This window comes from Mastomys coucha, unplaced genomic scaffold, assembly GCF_008632895.1.
Source record: "Mastomys coucha isolate ucsf_1 unplaced genomic scaffold, UCSF_Mcou_1 pScaffold21, whole genome shotgun sequence".
In the NCBI taxonomy this organism is placed as follows: domain Eukaryota; kingdom Metazoa; phylum Chordata; class Mammalia; order Rodentia; family Muridae; genus Mastomys; species Mastomys coucha.
This window is the reverse complement of record NW_022196904.1, coordinates 76,271,591-76,289,177: the sequence shown is the minus strand read 5'-3', so window position 1 is coordinate 76,289,177 and position 17,587 is coordinate 76,271,591. Positions and strand designations below refer to the sequence as shown.

Genomic DNA, 17,587 nt, shown 5'->3' with positions numbered 1-17,587 from the left:
AAAAAAAAAAAAAACAAACATAAGGTAATGGAATCCTGGGAATGAAAAACCTAGGAAAGAGAACAGGAATTACAGATACAAGCATCACGAACAGAATACAAGATATGGGAGAAAGAATCTCAGGCTCAGGCTTAGAAGATAGGACAGAAGAAATTGATACATCAGTCAAAGAAAATGTTAAATCTAAAATGTTCCTGATACAAAATACGTAAGAAATCTGAGACACTATGAAAATACCATACCTAAGAGTAACAAGAATTGCAGAAGAAGACTACCACCTCAAATGCCCAGAAAATATTTTCAACAAAATCATAGAAGAAAATTTCCCAAATTGAAAGAAAGTGATGGTTATACATATTCAAAAAGCTTATAGCATACCAAATAGATTGGACCAGAAAAGAAAATCCCCCTACCATACAATATTCAAAGCACTAAATCTACAGAACAAAGAAAGAATATTAAAAGCTGTCAGGGGAAAAGGCCAAGTAACATATAAATGTAGACCTACCGAAATTACATATACCTTCTCAAAAGAGATTCTAAAAGATAGAAGGGCCTTGGAAGATGTCTCACAGACTCTAAGACAACTCAGATTACTATATCCGGACAAACCCTCATCACCATAAATGGTGGAAACAAGATATTCAAAAATAAAAAAAAAACAAATTTAAACAATATCCACAAATCCAACTCTACAGAAGATACTAGAAGAAAAACTCAGCAACAAAGGTAAATAAATAAATAAAATATTACTCAGAGTAAATGGCTAGAAAAAGATTTTCTAAGCAAGCAGACACAAATAAGGTGAAGGAGCCATTCTTACTTCCAATTTCTAATTTCTAAATATTCAAGCAAAAATTAATCAAAAGGATGGGGAAGGACACTTCATACTCAAAGAAGGAAAAAATCCACTAAGATAACATCTCAAATGCAAGAGAAGCCACATTTATAAAAGGAATATCACTAAAAATCAAATAACAAATGGAACCCCAGACATTAATAGTGGAGGACTTTAACACCCCACTCTTACCAATTGATAGGTTATCCAGATACAAGAAAATTGAAAATTGAAATACCCCTATGTATCTTAAAAGACCACTATGGATTAAAGATGGACTTCAACAATAGAAACAACAGATTGCCTACAAACACATGAAATCTGAACCACTCCCTACTGAATGACTTTGGGGTAAAGAAAAAATTAAAGAAGAAATTAAAGGCTCCCTAGAATTCAGGGCAGATGAATGCACAGCAAACCAAAACTGCTAGGAGGAAAGTTCATAGCACTGACAGTTAAAAGCTGTCAGGGGAAAAGGCCAAGTAACATAAATGTAGACCTACCGAAATTACATATACCTTCTCAAAAGAGATTCTAAAAGATAGAAGAGCCTTGGAAGATGTCTCACAGGCTCTAAGAAGTAGAAGCAGTTACAAACAGTCTACTAATCAAAAATAAGACCAAAGGCCAGATAGTTTTAGCACAGAATTCTACAAGGCATTTCAAAGAAGAGCTAACATAAAAACTCTGTACACTATTCTATAAAATAGAAACAGTAGGAACATTGCCAAACTCATTCTATGAGGCCACAGTCACCTTGATATCTAAATCACAAAAGTCTCAGCAAAGAGAATTTTAGATCAACTATCTGAATATTGATGCAAAATACTCAACAAAATACTCATAAGTCAAATTTCGGAATGCATCAAAAACATCATCTACCATGATCAGCTAGGCTTCATCCTAGGAAAGCTGGGATAGTCCAACATATGAAAGTCCATCGATATAATACACCATATAAACAAATGGAGAGGAAAAAACCACATGATCATCTCACTAGATACTTCAAAAGTCTTCTTCATATTTGCTTGATAGTCATTAAATTTTAAGTATGAATAATTTACTAATGATTATATACTATGAGTGATTCAAAATAAAAATATATTAGGAATATGATTTCACTATATATATATACTTATTAAACATCAAAAATTTAAGAAATAATATAATTTGTTTTTAAAACATGAGATTTGATGTAAATTAAATAATTTAAATTTATGTCTAAGTTTATTATGTGTAACCTAGTTTTTTAAACCGGAAAAATGATCACAGATCACAAAAGGATCAAGAGGAGGTTTTTTAATCATTTTATGATCTGTCTCTGTGACCCTTTTTTATTTTCTAGCTCCAATCCCTCACTTTTTTTACTGTCTTCTAGGCAGTTCATTCTAAATTTAATTTAGTTGAAATTGTTATTACCTTACTTCTCAAATTATATTTTTTAGATTCTCATATAGCGGTATATGGAACCAAATTCTTTCTAGAGTAAGGCCCAAATATCACAATATCACATATTAGTCCTGCCTCCAGGTTCAATCAACTTTCAAGCTCCTTCAAATAAGTTTCCAAAGGAAACTGTCTGATCACAACAATCTCATATTGGTTGTGCTATTCAGAAAATCACCTACTTATTGATTGAAGTCTTGATTCCAAGCTAGTGATGCTACCGAGGTAACTGAATAAGGAGGACAGTAACTGAATCAATTGGTTAATTCACTGAGGACTGTACAGCTGCATGAGTTATGGGCACACAGGCTAAGTCAAATTTGAGCACAGGAGGCCTAATACTTAAAGTTATACTTTGTGCCCACATCTCCCTTTCATATACTCTCTGTTCTCTGGCCACTGGAAAATAAACATTCTGCTCTTCCATGTCCTCATACCTTGATGCCCTATACCACAGACATGTCGGCTGACCATGACCTCTGGTATTATTAGCCAAAATAACCTCTTTGCTTAAGTTAACTTCTTTGGTATCCTGCCACAGTAATGAAAAGCTGACTCAATAACATGCAAATTATTTCTTTCTTATGGTCAAAGGTCAAAATTAGTTGTTCCATCTCTATTCTGTATGATTCAGTTTCATCTGTTTTAATTCAGTAAAATAAGCTATCAATATCTAATATATCCCTGCCCCCAATTTACTTACAGTCTGGTCATTTATAACAAATACTCTTCATACTGCTGTTAACTCTTGGCAACTCTTTGAGATTTATTTCAAAGGCTGCATTTCATAAGAAGAGCCTGAATTTCTTTCTCAATAAAATTCTTCAAATCTCTGAACCTAAAAGGTTTATGCAGCTTTTGTATTCCCATTTCATTTTATAGTCTATGATTTTTTTGTATACCTTGGCTATATGAATATGCTTAAAATGTTTAAAAATCAATATCTAGTTAAAAATATTGTTACATGTTCTAAAAATCTATAGCACATTATACATATAGGTTGGAAAGTTGAAAAAACATTAGTTGAATGAAATATCACTTGAATGAAATATTAAAGAATTGACCTGAGGGAAAAATATGGACTTCAAATGTATGTCTTTCTTCCATGACTTCTTCATCTTCTACATACAAATTTATTGGGGTTTCAAAATATTCCAGATACTGTGATAGGAGACAATATAATTTCACAAATGAGGAATATTCAAAAAGCATGAAAAAGGACAATGAGTTAAGAGGACAGAGTCCCTCACATAATGTAAAATGATGAGCTAAATATTTTTATGCATATAAAATGTTACTGTCTACTTGAACCTAAATAGAACAAAATAGTGCATTTCTGTATATTTGAAAATTTAATACTCATTAATAAACAAAATCTATAAGTGTATTTTTTGATAACATAGATTAGAAGTCCAGTTTTATTTTTGTTCCTTATACTAACAAATAGAGCCTGTAGAGATGGTCTAGTGTTTAAAAACCCTTGTTGCTCATTCAGAGGAGGTGGATTTGGTTCCCAGTACCTACATGGTTAACTCACAACCATCTGTATCTACATTTTTAGGGAATCTGATGCACAGTTCTGATCTTTATGGGCATCAGGCACACATGTAGTTCACAAATATCCGTGTAGGCGAAACACTCAAACATCTAAAATAAAATTAGTAATTTAAAAAATGTAAAATGAAAAAAACACTAGAATGACCAGCAAAAGGTTACAAAAAATATGCAAATGATAATGATGAAAAACAATCAGCAAGTCATATGCACAATTGGAAATTTGCCATGGGCCTCAGACCAGCCAGAGCATGCTCATGTAAATAAGTAGAATAATTAATTTAAAAAGGAAATATTTGACAAATTTTTGAAAGGCAAAATGTAGTGAGTTGGAAATGAATAAGAAAATATTTGAAACTAAAATCTCCTGTATATAAAAAGGGAGCACCATGAAAACCAATTCCATCAGAACACTGGAGAATCTTAGCTCTCAGAGGCAGGAAGATCTAGATATGAAGTTTAAAAATGTCTAAAAGTTCCCATCTATATTTGTTTATGAATTTCTCTCTCCCAAGATTTACTTTAGCCTGACAAAAAATATGAGAAGTACCACTCTACAAACTCAAAGGCAAGCAGAAGCAAAATATACACAGATTTTGGTATGGAACTATGGTCCATGAGTAAGCTATCACTCATTTATTAAATAAAAAATACAAACATGCTGCATAGTATGTCCAAATCATTTGATCAAAACTGAGTTTCACAACATGGACCCTAATCCAGTCTTTCCTCTTTTAGTTAATAGAACTCTAATTCTTTAGGCCAGAAATTTAGGTATGAACCTTGAATTCTTCACATTTACAATCTAATTGCAGGAGAAAAACAAGTCTGGACCACTCAAAATTCAAAATAGATTAAGGAGCCAACACTTCTTGTTATGTCCAGTGTCACCACCAAGATCAAAGCCATCACCATACCTACACTGGATGGAACAGACTCCTAACTGCTCTCCCTGCTTCTGCTAATGTAGTAACCAGAGTTAAACAAACAAACAAACAAACAAACAAAAAAAAAAGGACAATGCCTTAAATGACTGGGAAACGCTTCCTGATATGAACTTGAATTTCAGATCTGGAACACAGGTGGGTCACCAGAGAAATATGCCCAGCTATAAAGTAACAGAGGTTTAGGCAACTGATGATAGTGCCTTTTGGCATTCAGAGGTCATAGGAATGTAAAGGGAAATAAAAGAAACAAGACTAAATCAAAAGTTGTCAAAAACATTCATGTCCTGGAAACAAAATTAAAACTGTAAAAAGTGTTTCAATAAAATGAACAGCAGCATGAAAAGGGGCTGATCTGTAAAGACCATTAATCAATGGGAAATGCTCACTGCGTTTACCAGTAAGAGGGCATTGTGCATCTTGGAAGTATCTTCATGACGTGCTGCTGTGGCCAAATCCAAGGGTAAGCAACAGAGAAAGAGAGGAAAATCTGATGAGCTCCAGCAGCAGCCGGAAAGGACAAGTCAGGAAAGGAGTGTCTTCATCATTTTCTCCTTGAAACCAGGAGGTGAAAGAAATATCAAAAACTATTGATTGAATAAATCAAATTAATATTAAGCAGTCTATTTGTTCTGAGTATGCTGCTTTATTTAGCTCACATTTATCACAGAGGCTATCATTAGCCCCTGAGGAAACATTGCTTTTCTCTTGGAAGACAGCCAAGGTACAGGAGTTAGGTGATGTTTAATTCTCAAAAACCTCAAACATTGCGTTGGGTTCTGTGGATACTAATCACTGTCTGTGGTTTTCAACACTGTGCCTTGAATACATAATGACAGATTGTGCCTGGCAAGCTACCTTCTTCTCCATCTCAGTTTCTAGAGCAAAAGATCTGTGAAAAACAACAATAAGGCAAGTTTTAAGCGCTAAGTAGAAGGGATTAAGACCGGAGATCAAAGTAGTTGACAGAGAATTACTAGTTACATTTAATGACATAAAATTTAATTAATAACAACTGTAACATTTTGTTTCATTTTCATTTTCTTTTAAATCTAAAAAAAAAAAAAAAAAAAAAAAAACAAAACTCTCCAAAGTAACTGAGACATAAAAATATGAAACATAAAAGTAATGGAAGAGCAGGCATGCTATGTGAAATTGCAGGGAAGCCGGGCAGTGGTGGCACATACCTTTAATCCTAGCACTTGGGGTGCAGAGGCAGGTGGATTTCTAAGTTTGAGACCAACCTGGTCTACAGAGTGACAGCCAGGCTATACAGAGAAACCCTGTCTTGGAGGAAAAAATTGCAGGGGAAAAAAAAAATCAAAAAACCAAGAGAACCACTAGGTACTGACTCATGGAATAAAATACGAATTTGGGTTGCTCAAGCTTCAAAATAATGAATCATACAACTGAAACTACAGATGTCAGAAAAGCATGTTTATTTCTGAATAAAAATAACACTAGAAGGACATGGAGGTATTTGCATAGACTTCAATGAGTTAATACTGAAAAGGAAGACTGTGAATTACTTCTGCAATTGAGAATTTATGGAAAAGAAGACAAAAACATCTACAACAGCGAAAACTTAAGAGATACTGAATTCTGTAATAAGTATAACATCTTATTCTTTCTTAAGTCTTACAGTCCAAATGCTCGCTCGGAAAGCCTCCCAGCAGTGGGAATGGCTCCCTAAGGCCAGCTATCTACCGGGACTTTCCTGAGATTCACTCAAAATTACTTCATGCAAATCCAAGTTCTCTGCCCTGGAGGCATCTAAAATTCAAGGACAAGTCAACTGGGAGATAAAAAGCTGTGGGGCCCTTGACATCAAGACCGAAAAGCTGTGAAATTACACCTCTTCTGAAGAGCTCTTGTCAGCACTTTTGAGATCTCCTCTGTTATTCTACCATATCATTCAATTCCTGGCTGCCTTCTTGTCTCTCAAGCCTTACGAGATGCTGTGCCAAGTACAACTCCCAACAATTCAATATCATGCAATCTCTCTCTTGGTCTTAATTTTTGAAGATTTATGATTTTATTTGTGTTTTAAAAAATATTTATCTTACATATACATGTGCTTTGTCTTTGAATACCCCAGAAGAGGGAACTAGATCCCATTACAGATGGCTGTGACCAATCATGTGATAGCTAGGAATGGAACTAAGGACCTCTGGAATAGCAGCCAGTGCTCTGAACCACTGACTTACCTCTCCTGCCTTCCCCCTATTTTTTTTTCTTTTTACATTTATCTAATTATCTTTACAAATTCTTTCATTATTATGATATTTTATGTTATATCTCTTTTTTGTCTTCTCTTTAATAGCCTTCCTGAATCTTCTGTTTTTCCTTTATTTAACCTTAGTTCTCCTACATTTTCATCAATGTCAGCTCTTTTGGTTACCCTTACATTCACAGCAAATTATTTGAATTCCATAGCATGCTGTACATAATTTTTACCTTTTGGTTGTTGTTCTATGGACAATAGATTCTAATATGGTTTAGGGTGATCTAATTGACTTTAAGTATGTTTCCACATACTGCTTGATTTGAGTTGCTGTTAACAGCTACTCTTTCTTCTTTCCTCTCTGAATGGTACTAGAGACTGAGATCACCAGAGTCGGCTTCTATACTGTGAAGATGGCCCTTATTTAAAACCACTTGCTATGCTGGCAGTGGACCAGTGTTCAGTTCCTAGCACCAAGATGAGGTGGCTCAAATCATCTGATCTTTGCAGGCACCTCCACACATATGTTTATACCCAGACTGAGAGACAGAGGTTACACACACACACACACACACACACACACACACACACACACACACACCCATTAATCTTCTTAGACAAAAGAGTATGCTGATCATTGAGAAGATGCCTAAAACCAAATGGAAGAGATAGCCAAACAATAGATACATACATGGCAACACAAGGACACCAAAGGATACAAACAAGGCTGCATGCCTCCTATAGAAGATCATACCATGCCAATTACAAATTCAAAGATGCTACAATGAGAAAAATGCAATAATTTACTCATGAGAATGCTCATTGGCCACAAAAAAAATTGAAATCAGCAGAGATAAGAAGAAAGGCAATCAACAGAAGACCTGGATTAGAAAGTCAACAACATAGAATAGTAAGTCAGAAGAGCGGATGAGAAAATCGTCAATACATATGAGAAAGTTAACAGCACGGCAGAAAAATTCAGTAAGTTAATTAAATTGGTGGAAAAATGAAGACAGAGATTCTGGCAGGGAAATATCAAATGAATCAAATTAAAAACAATAGTGAAAACCTCATGACAGTCTCAAGCAAGTAGGAGAAGGAATGTGAAGGATGAAAATCAAAGTAGAGAAATTAACACATTCAAACACCAATAAAGGAATATAATAAATAAAAGGGCCTAACCACAATTTCCCAGAATTTTGAACTCTACCACAAAACCAAATGTAAATGTTCATAGGGCTGAGATTAAAACTACAGCTATAGAAAGATCTGTCAATGCAATTACAGAATAAACGTACCCAAATCTAGAGCTCCCAAAGTATACAAACGAGACTAGCTGATTAAAGAGCAAAAGCTTCAAGAATACACTTTGGTTTCAGTATAACAAATCCATCACACTGAGCTACCTCAGTGGAATCTGCTGATCAGAATTGTATTTTAAAATGCAGCTGATTCGAGGTCATGTACAAGCTGAAAGCCCTTCAGTTTGATGAATGCTGATATTTTTGTGTATGGGTTTCTCATTTTGGCTTGAGAAAGAGGCTGTAGAGAAGTGAGCCATTTGACCTAAAAGCCTCCACTCCAGATATCAGGTGAAAACTCTCGTCATTATTTTTGAGAAAACATAAAAATTTTGTAAAGTATAAATTGTAAAAGGTGAGACAGATTTTTTTTTTTATAAAGCCAGTTGATGCTTAATGGCATGTTGTGCTATTTTATCCATTTGGTACATGTTGGAAAATATTTTTATGAAAAAGTATTCTCCAAGCTTTGTAGTTGGCATTCAATAAATTGCTTCATTTCCTATAATCCATGTTCTCTGTTTAATACTACTTTGATGAAAGAAATTTAAAAATAAATTCTCAAACAGAGATTCTGAAGGAAATTTATAATGATTGTAAACAGTAGGTCTTCCCTCCTAAGGTCTGTAAAGCTACTTGCATATTTTCTCCCTTTTCAACTTCTACTTTTTTTCTGATAACAGCTTGATGTTTATGCATGTGTGAAAGCTGAGATATGAAAATATATCTTAAAACTCTCAGAAGAAAACATGATTTTTGATGCAATTCTATTTTTGTTACAGTCAAATATTTGTTAATCAAATACATTTCTGGTACCTGGTAAAACATGAGAAACTCCAGAGGACTAGTGGGCGTGACACAGCAACCTGACTTCTGATAAAAACTAGGGGCACCTAGGGTCCAACTTTACATTCCATGTGAGTAGCTGAGCTTTCACTAGTCCTCCTGACAAATGCTTCCCTTTCACAGTAGTCAAAGCCCATACAGCAGCAGATGAAGGAGTATTCAGAATAACTCATCATCTCTACGAAGAAACTGTATATCTATATTGTGTGGCGCCAGTACTGCCATCTTTTCTGACAGATCTAAACAAAGCTCATTATCTCACTAGGTGCCAAATGGCTTTTCTTTGATGATTATAAAACAAGATTTACTCATATAGACAGAAAACAAAACGAAGTAAATAAAGAAAAAAAGCATCATTTGTTTCTTCAGAAAACCCTTCTGAATATATGGTTCTGATTTAATTCTAACAAATTCATAAAAGATTGGTGGTTCTTTATTCTTTATGTATAGAATTATTTGGCTCAACTGTCAATGTTCAGGTGATTTTGAGGCATAAACTCGAACTGAAAATTAAAATCACAATGGTATTACTAACACACCAGATATGTTCTGCACTTACATGATTATTTTTATGATGTACTTATAACTTGCTTAACTCCTACAAATCTATTACTCAGAATGGATTAAATCACCATAGCACGCTGAAAGCCAAATATCCCAAAAGGTAAAATAATGTACCCATTGGCTGTGAATTTTAAATCTAACACATGTAATCTAAAAGTCACTTCCCCAACCCCAACCACAAACATAAATATTTAATTTGGTTTTTCTTTCAGTCTCCCTAATGTGGTCAAATTTATTTTTTGTATATATATCAAGACTATGATTTTTACTCTTTATCAGGAACATGAATGACAACTAAACATCAGTCCTCAATGCAAATATTAAACAAACAGTATTTCCTAACTGTAGAATATTATATAGGCATTGAAAAGAATAAGGCACATGCAAACAGAGTAGTAGAATAAGAAACTGTTCATGGTATAGTCTTGAAGGAAGTGATGTAGTGAAAGAGCCATATGCTCCAACAAGCGAACCCCAAGAAATTGTATATGCTTAAATAGATGATAAAATATCTGGAATTATTGAAGTATGGAGAAAAGGATATGAATGTGAAAAACTAAAAATCCTTCTATTTTATCTTGTGTTTTGAATCATGTGTAATATAAGTTGTATAAGCAGATACAGGCTTATACCCCTACTGTTCTGTGAGCCAACTGAGATCACAAGCTCACTATATACTCAACTATACAATCCAATGCCTCATCTATACTACACAATGAGATGACCAACTAGAGGTCGGCAGAATAAGCACTCAGATGCAGGAAGGGGCGCATTGGATATTTCTCTCAATTTTGGATCATAGATTTTATCCAGAACATAAAATCCTCTATACATGGTGTAAAAGAGTTCAGGAGGAGGAAAGGATGAGGGCTGAAAATGGGAAATGGGAAGTCACTATAGATACACAAGGTCATGATACATGATACACTGGAATGAAATACATTTTTTTAGTCTTTAGTAATTTGCTATATGTATATAATGTAAATTTTAGCATATATTGGGTTAAAATATTTTATGATCATACTAATGCAGGTTTAAACATAATTTGTGATAGTATGCAGACTTATCTATTACCTGTCTAATTTTATCTATCCAACATTGTTTCCTCATATACGAAGTTACCAGCTAAATTGTGTTTCACCTTCTCTTACCAGTATTAGTATTTTTAATGGTTCTACATCACCCATTGTATTCTTTCTCCCTTATTCCAACTCTTAAATGAAAACTGGTCACATATTATTTCCACAAGTTTATACAAGGAATACCACAAAATTCTTTTTTTGTTTATTTTCTTGTTTTAGAGACGGAATCCCAAGCCATTTACATTGTCCTTGTTGCCAAGGATGACCTTGAACATTGGAGTCTCCTGCCTCTCTACTTCTAGAGTACTCGGATTATAGATATGCAACAGCATACACAGTGCACAGAGTTTTCAGGATGAAACCTGAAAGGATCTCATGCATCCTAGGAAAACACTCTACCATCTGACCAACATTCCCAAGCCCATTACTCTTATATAGAAAAGTGAAACTAAGAATTTTATATGCTTTAAGGCAATAAGATTTAATAAATTTTAAAGAAACATTGTTTACTGGATAGTTAGGAATCAGAAAATAATGAAAAATCAATACTCACAAAGTCTCTGAATAGAAAACTCTATTTCTTTGAAAAAAAAAAAAGCTAAGTAGAACATGAAGAAACCATGATTGTCTAATAATTTTGAGAATGAAGTAAAACACGCATACACAAATATACACATGAAACTCATATAGACACATATTCAGACATGTATGTCTATACAGACACACATATGTGCATGCACAGATATGTATATACACACAGATAAATACATATGCCCATATGCACACAAATATAGGCATAGACAAAGATGTTCTGCAATCTAAATTTTTTTAAAAAATTCAAGAAATATATGTCTTACCATTGTGAGAGTAAATGGGTGGTTTTCTAATGCTGATACACTGGGGCAATGGAGAATAATATACTAAAAAAGCAACAAACAGATAATGTTTTAAATGACCAAAGGGAAAATACAGCTATTCCAATATACCTCTCTACTAACTTTTAAAAATTTCCTAAGGAACAAAGATATTTGCAGAAGCCACTAACCACTGGCTCACCTGGCCAGGTCTTGCTTTAAAGTTTTCTTTGACCATACGGAGTTCCATGACATCTGAGGGGTGATTGATTACTGAGATGATGGTGACAGGTTTGTTGCTCCGGATGCATCGGTAAAACCTCTCAGCACAGTAAAGGCACAAAGGTCCAGAAATCCAAATCCAGGTCTGAAGGAAATATTTTGAAAGTATGCTTCCTGTTATGCATGACCGAATTAACTGCTGAGCAATAATATTTCAATTTATATTTTAATCAGTACGATGTTAGTAAGAATGAGTTAAATATGGCTAAAGCTCTCAGCAATCTATTCATAATTATAAAAGTAATATGGAGTTCCAATCTCAAATCCTAGTGAAAACCACTGTTACTATGTAAACATTTCCTCATACAGTCATCTGTATATTGAAGTTTATGATGGAGACAGAATAGAACTCTCATTATAATAAAGAGAAATTAAAGCATCATATTTATCTGATGATGATTTAGAAAAAGAAAAGAATTCTAAGGTTTAGTAAAAACATAATGCCCTTGATAGTTAATAAATATAACATAGATGCATAGACACATATCAGGTTCATACACATGATGTCTAATGTAAATGCATTTCTAATTTTGAAAATAGAATGTACTGAACATGTTTTCATTACAAGTTTTACATAATATAATATGGTCAAAATTATACTTTTATAAGAAATGACAGTTTTGATGCCTATGAGAACAATCTTTCCCTTACAACTGCCCACTCTGGTCTCCCCTTCTCTTCAAAGCTGTCAATTGAATTGCAATGTATTTATAAGGATGTTTGCTTTGTTGTTAACCTGAGACAGAGCTTCATTCTGTTCGTGCAATTTGCTATGGACTTGATGTTCTACTGCCTCTGTCTCCTGATTATATAGGCTTAGAGGTGTCTGCTAATCCCTGTGACCTTCCGTTTTATTTTATTGGCCCTTCATAGAAAACTTATTTACACAGTTTTATCAGACATTGCTCATTCAGTGAAGGCAGTTAGTTCCTTCTTTATAGATTGCGACAATGAACATGACACTCTGAAGATATGCAGGACGGGATCAATTCTACAATGAAGCGACCTTGCAACTGTGGGCCAGTTACTCCTAGGTTATTAAGACCCACATCAAGAAAATGGAGCTTGCCATATTTATCTTACATAATATTCATCATTATATGACACTCAGAAAACTGACCAGCTGATTCCAAAGTCATCTAAAACTCATTGATTCTTTTCTGTCTTCTCTTTTTAAAATAGAATTTCCCTTCCTCTGTTTCATATGCAAAATAGTAGACTTCAGTTAGATGTTGGCAGTTACCTCAGACAAGGGCAGGCAGGAGTTGGGGTGGAAATTACCAAAGTGTTTGTGGAATAGTTGAAGAACTTTCCAACATCAGTATTTGAGTTAAAGACCTACATCTACACACTTCTTCTTCCACCACTTGTTTATATACTTTGGTCAGGATACACTGTTTTAATCAGATAAGTGAGTAATTGTTTCAAAGGTTAATTGTGGATAATGAAAGGAATCCTGCATACAGAGCAATTCGGCATAGTGCCAAGATTATAGTAAACATTCAACAAATTAACTTCACTATTTATTATGTATAATATCATGCTCTAATAGTATATTATAGCAATTAGTTTGTTTACAGTTTTTTAAATTTAAACTGTGTCTTAATAGCTTTAGAATAAATATTTGTGATCTCTCTGAAAGCAAACAATAGGAAGAACATACTCCACTAAAACTGTTTAATTAGGAATTTTTCTATATATGTGTTTTTCCTTGGAGTATTAGATACCTGTCTCACACACACACACACACACACACACACACACACACACACACACACACACACTAGTACTCTGCTGTCTAAATATCCTGAAATATCCTCTAATACCTGAAAACACAACTTCAGAGACATATTTGAATGCAATATCAGACAGTCACATGAAACCACAGACTTGGCAGATCTCAAACACAGAATTAATCTGACCTGTGGGAAATGAGCTTGGAACTTGGGTTCTTCCAGGCAAATCTTCACAAGTGTTTTCTGGTAACGGTCTTCTAATTTTGAAAATCCTCCATGCAAAGATTCTTGAAAATGTTCTGAGATGTAGTCTGGTAAGGACATATTCTGAGATGGGGTCTGGTTAAGACTGATGCAGCCAGGAGGGTGAGTGTCTAAATTGGTTTGATACTTCAACAAGCCACTAAAGTTAAATTGAATAAAAACAAGAAGACGTAAAAGAGACTGAGTCAAAAGATGGAATGGGTAAAGAGAAGCAGTTGTTTCTTTTTTCTTGTTGATTTTTTATAGCATTTATACAAAATATTTGTGTGTGAACTATTTCAGAAGAAATAAAATATCCTAAATTCCTTACTAAAGAAGAGCATAAAAATGTTTAGTTTTCCAAACAAATTGTGTCTGTGAGGTAGAAGAAAATAGACTCAAGTTTCTTGATGTATTTTGAATTGGGCAAGCTTAACTTCTGTGATGCATTCATGTATCAACTTACAAATTTTCACTTCAATAAACACTGTGAAAGTAACTTCTTTGCTATACATCTTCAAGCTTAAAGGAAAAACACAGGGATAGTATTTGATCAAGATAAGGCTAGATAAAACAGACTTCATGGTTCATGGTGAAATAGTAAATGAAAATAACAGGCATCAAAAGTTTGTTGCTTATGTGAAAACAATTTTTACATACCTGTCAAGTCCTAAAGCTGTTTGCTTTTCAATCTCTCACACAAAAGCTTAAAATGAGGAATCTTTACAACGGCATCTCATTGCTTATCTTACTATATTCTAATTCCTGAGTTCATTCATTTGTTCTTCCTTCCTTCCTTTCTTACTTTCTTTCTTTCCTTCTTTCTTCCTTTCTTCCTCCTTTCCTTCCTACATTTTATTGGTGTGTGTGTGTGTGTGTGTGTGTGTGTGTCTGTTTGTGTGCCCATGTACACATACATATATGCATGCACATACATATATTATGAGGAGGTTAGAGGACAACTGGCAAGATTTATTATTTTTATTCCACAATGTGAATTCTGGAGTTCAAACTCAAATTGTCAGACTTGGCAACCTGAGCCTTTACCCACTGAACCAACTCACTGGCCCTGGGTTGTGCCATTGTCTTCTCTGTCAAGTCATGAAAGGAATAAGAAGCAACTGTAGGCTTTCTGGGAAAACTCGGTAAAATATACATTAGTGGGGTGCTGATATAGCTCAGTGAGAGAGTACTCACTTAGCTTGGAAAATGCATAAAGTCTGGGGGATAATCCTCAACACACACACACACACACACACACACACACACAGTAGAAGATAAGCATTTAGTCAATATTAAATGATCTGTTCAATGAGAAAAGATAAAATGATGTGTTTTGAAAATGACCACATAAGATATAAATGTGAATAAAATAGGGATGAAATGTGGAATTATAGACTTTTAAATCCCTGGGTAAAAAGTTTGCAATACAGGAAGAACAACCCACAAACCACAAGAAACTCAAGAAGAAGGAAGACCAAAAGGTGGACATTTCATTCCTTCTTAAAAGGGGGAACCAAATACCCACAGAAGGAGTTGTAGAGATTAACTATGGAGCAGAGACTGAAGGAAGGACAAGCCAGCCTAAATATAGCTATCTCCTGAGAGGCTCTGACAGTACGTGACTAATACAGATGTAGAGGCTCACAGCCATCCATTAAACTGAGTACACGGTTCCCAATGAAGGAGTTACAGAAAGGACCTATGGAACTGAGGGGTTTTCAGCCCCTTAGGACAAACAACAATATGAACTAACTAGTACCCTCAGATCTCCCAGGGTCTCAACCCCCAACCAAAGACTGCACATGGTGGGTCTGATTGTTCTGGCAGCATGTGTATAGTAGAGGATTGCAAATTCAATCATCAATAGGAGGAGAGGACCTCGGCCCTGTGAAGGTTCTGTGCCCCAGTGTAGGGGAATGCCAGGGCCAATAAGTGGGAGAGGGTGGGGTGGCAGGCATGGGGAGAGGGGAGGCAACAGGGGTTTGTTCTTGTTGTTTTTGTTTGTTTGTTTGTTTGTTTTTTGGAGGGGAACCTTGGAAAGGAGAAATTTACATGTAAATAAAGAAAATATTTAAAAAAAGAAAAAGCTCTGGGTAAAACTATAATGAAACAAACTTGTGATATCAAAAGAAGAAACTGTATGGTAATTAAGGTTTTACTGGGTCAGAATGAGCATTTTTATAATTAGGCATTTACTCGATAAAGATACAGGGATTAAGAAGCCAGACAAACATTTGAGGTGCATATATGATGAACTCTGGAAAGCCTGATTCAATCATTCAAGATGTATACATGTATCAAAACTCATATATTTATTCATAAACATAAACAACTAGCATACATACTTTAAATATGCAGTGAAAATTTAAATACTAAATTTATTTGACATTAGGAAATAAAGGAGCTAATTCAAAATATATTTGAAAATTCTCTGGCTAAACAAAACCTTACAAAAACACATGAAGTAATCAACCATTTTCCTGTAAAATTTATGTAAGCAGAAAAGTCAGCCAAAAAAATCTAATCACCTTGTCTTTGAAGCCAAATCTTTTCTAAAGTTTCTATTCAATGTGAATTAGTCTATTCCCTGAATTGCTAGGATTCCTGTAAATAAATGATATTTGTATTTGAAGATACCATCTATAGCTCTCTATTGATTTTTTAATCTCAAATCAATTATATCCTGGGCGACAGTGATCCTTCAGTATATTGCACTTCTTTGCCATAAGTTTTCAACACACAGATGGGCAGAGGAATGGGTGCCCAGAAAATAGATTGTTCCCATCAAGTCTATAGTATACTGGTAAGTAAAAATGTTAGTATGAATACCTGAATTTTGTTTTGAACAACTCCATACCCATCTTATTAAAAAAAGACTGGAAGCAGGACATTATGTAGGAGTATCAAGAATAAAGATTTGCTTGAATTCCAATAATGGCATAAAAGAAAATTTAAAATGGCTGAACTACATACATACACTTTTTAATTAAAAAGAATAAAACAAACTTGAAAAGTTGCAAAACTTAGCAGTAGTCATTTCTTTCTTCAAAGAAACAGAGTCTATGATGTTTTAGTAAAAACTGATGTCTGGGGTTAGAGAGATTGCCTAGTAGTTAAGAGAACTGACTGCTCTTTCAGAGGTCCTGAGTTCAACTGTGGCCCCTCTTCTGATGTGTCTGAAGAGACCAACAGTGTACTTACATTCATAAAATAAATAAATAAATTTTCAAAAAAATTCAGTGGAAAAAAAACTACATACTATATAATGCTTATTCATTATAAACATATAAACACATTTACTTCAGTATTATATAATTGCTTTTATTTCATTATTAAGTTATAAAATAGATTTAATATATTTAATTCTTTAGAATATTATGTTGGTTAAGTATATAAATTAAAATTGCCATCTGCCTATGATATTTGTACTTCAAAAAAAGAGCTAAGTTTAAACAGCTCTGTATCTTAAGAAAAAACAATGGGAGAAAAAATCTTAATACCAGTCCCGGGTACTATACAGAGCAAAACTCTCAATAACCGTAGATAGAGAAAACAAAATATTCTATGACAAAAAGAAATTTACACATTGTCTTTCCACAAATCCAGCCCTTCAAAGGATAATAAATGGAAAACTCCAACAAAATGAGGGAAACTACACCCTAGAAAAAGC

General features: G+C 34.2%; 1 protein-coding gene across 10 annotated transcripts in view; it reads right to left on the bottom strand.

Annotated features, from left to right (window-relative positions):
- Positions 1-17,587, bottom strand: part of Nox4 (NADPH oxidase 4) — a 178,832-nt gene that overhangs the window by 57,129 nt on the left and 104,116 nt on the right. For all 10 annotated transcript variants that reach the window (XM_031387254.1, XM_031387255.1, XM_031387253.1 and 7 more), the window contains 3 exons: positions 13,858-14,074; positions 11,856-12,020; positions 11,657-11,719 (listed from right to left, as the gene is read on the bottom strand). In XM_031387254.1, coding sequence (XP_031243114.1) covers positions 11,657-11,719; positions 11,856-12,020; positions 13,858-14,074 — 445 coding nt within the window. The remainder of the gene's footprint in view (positions 1-11,656; positions 11,720-11,855; positions 12,021-13,857; positions 14,075-17,587) is intronic.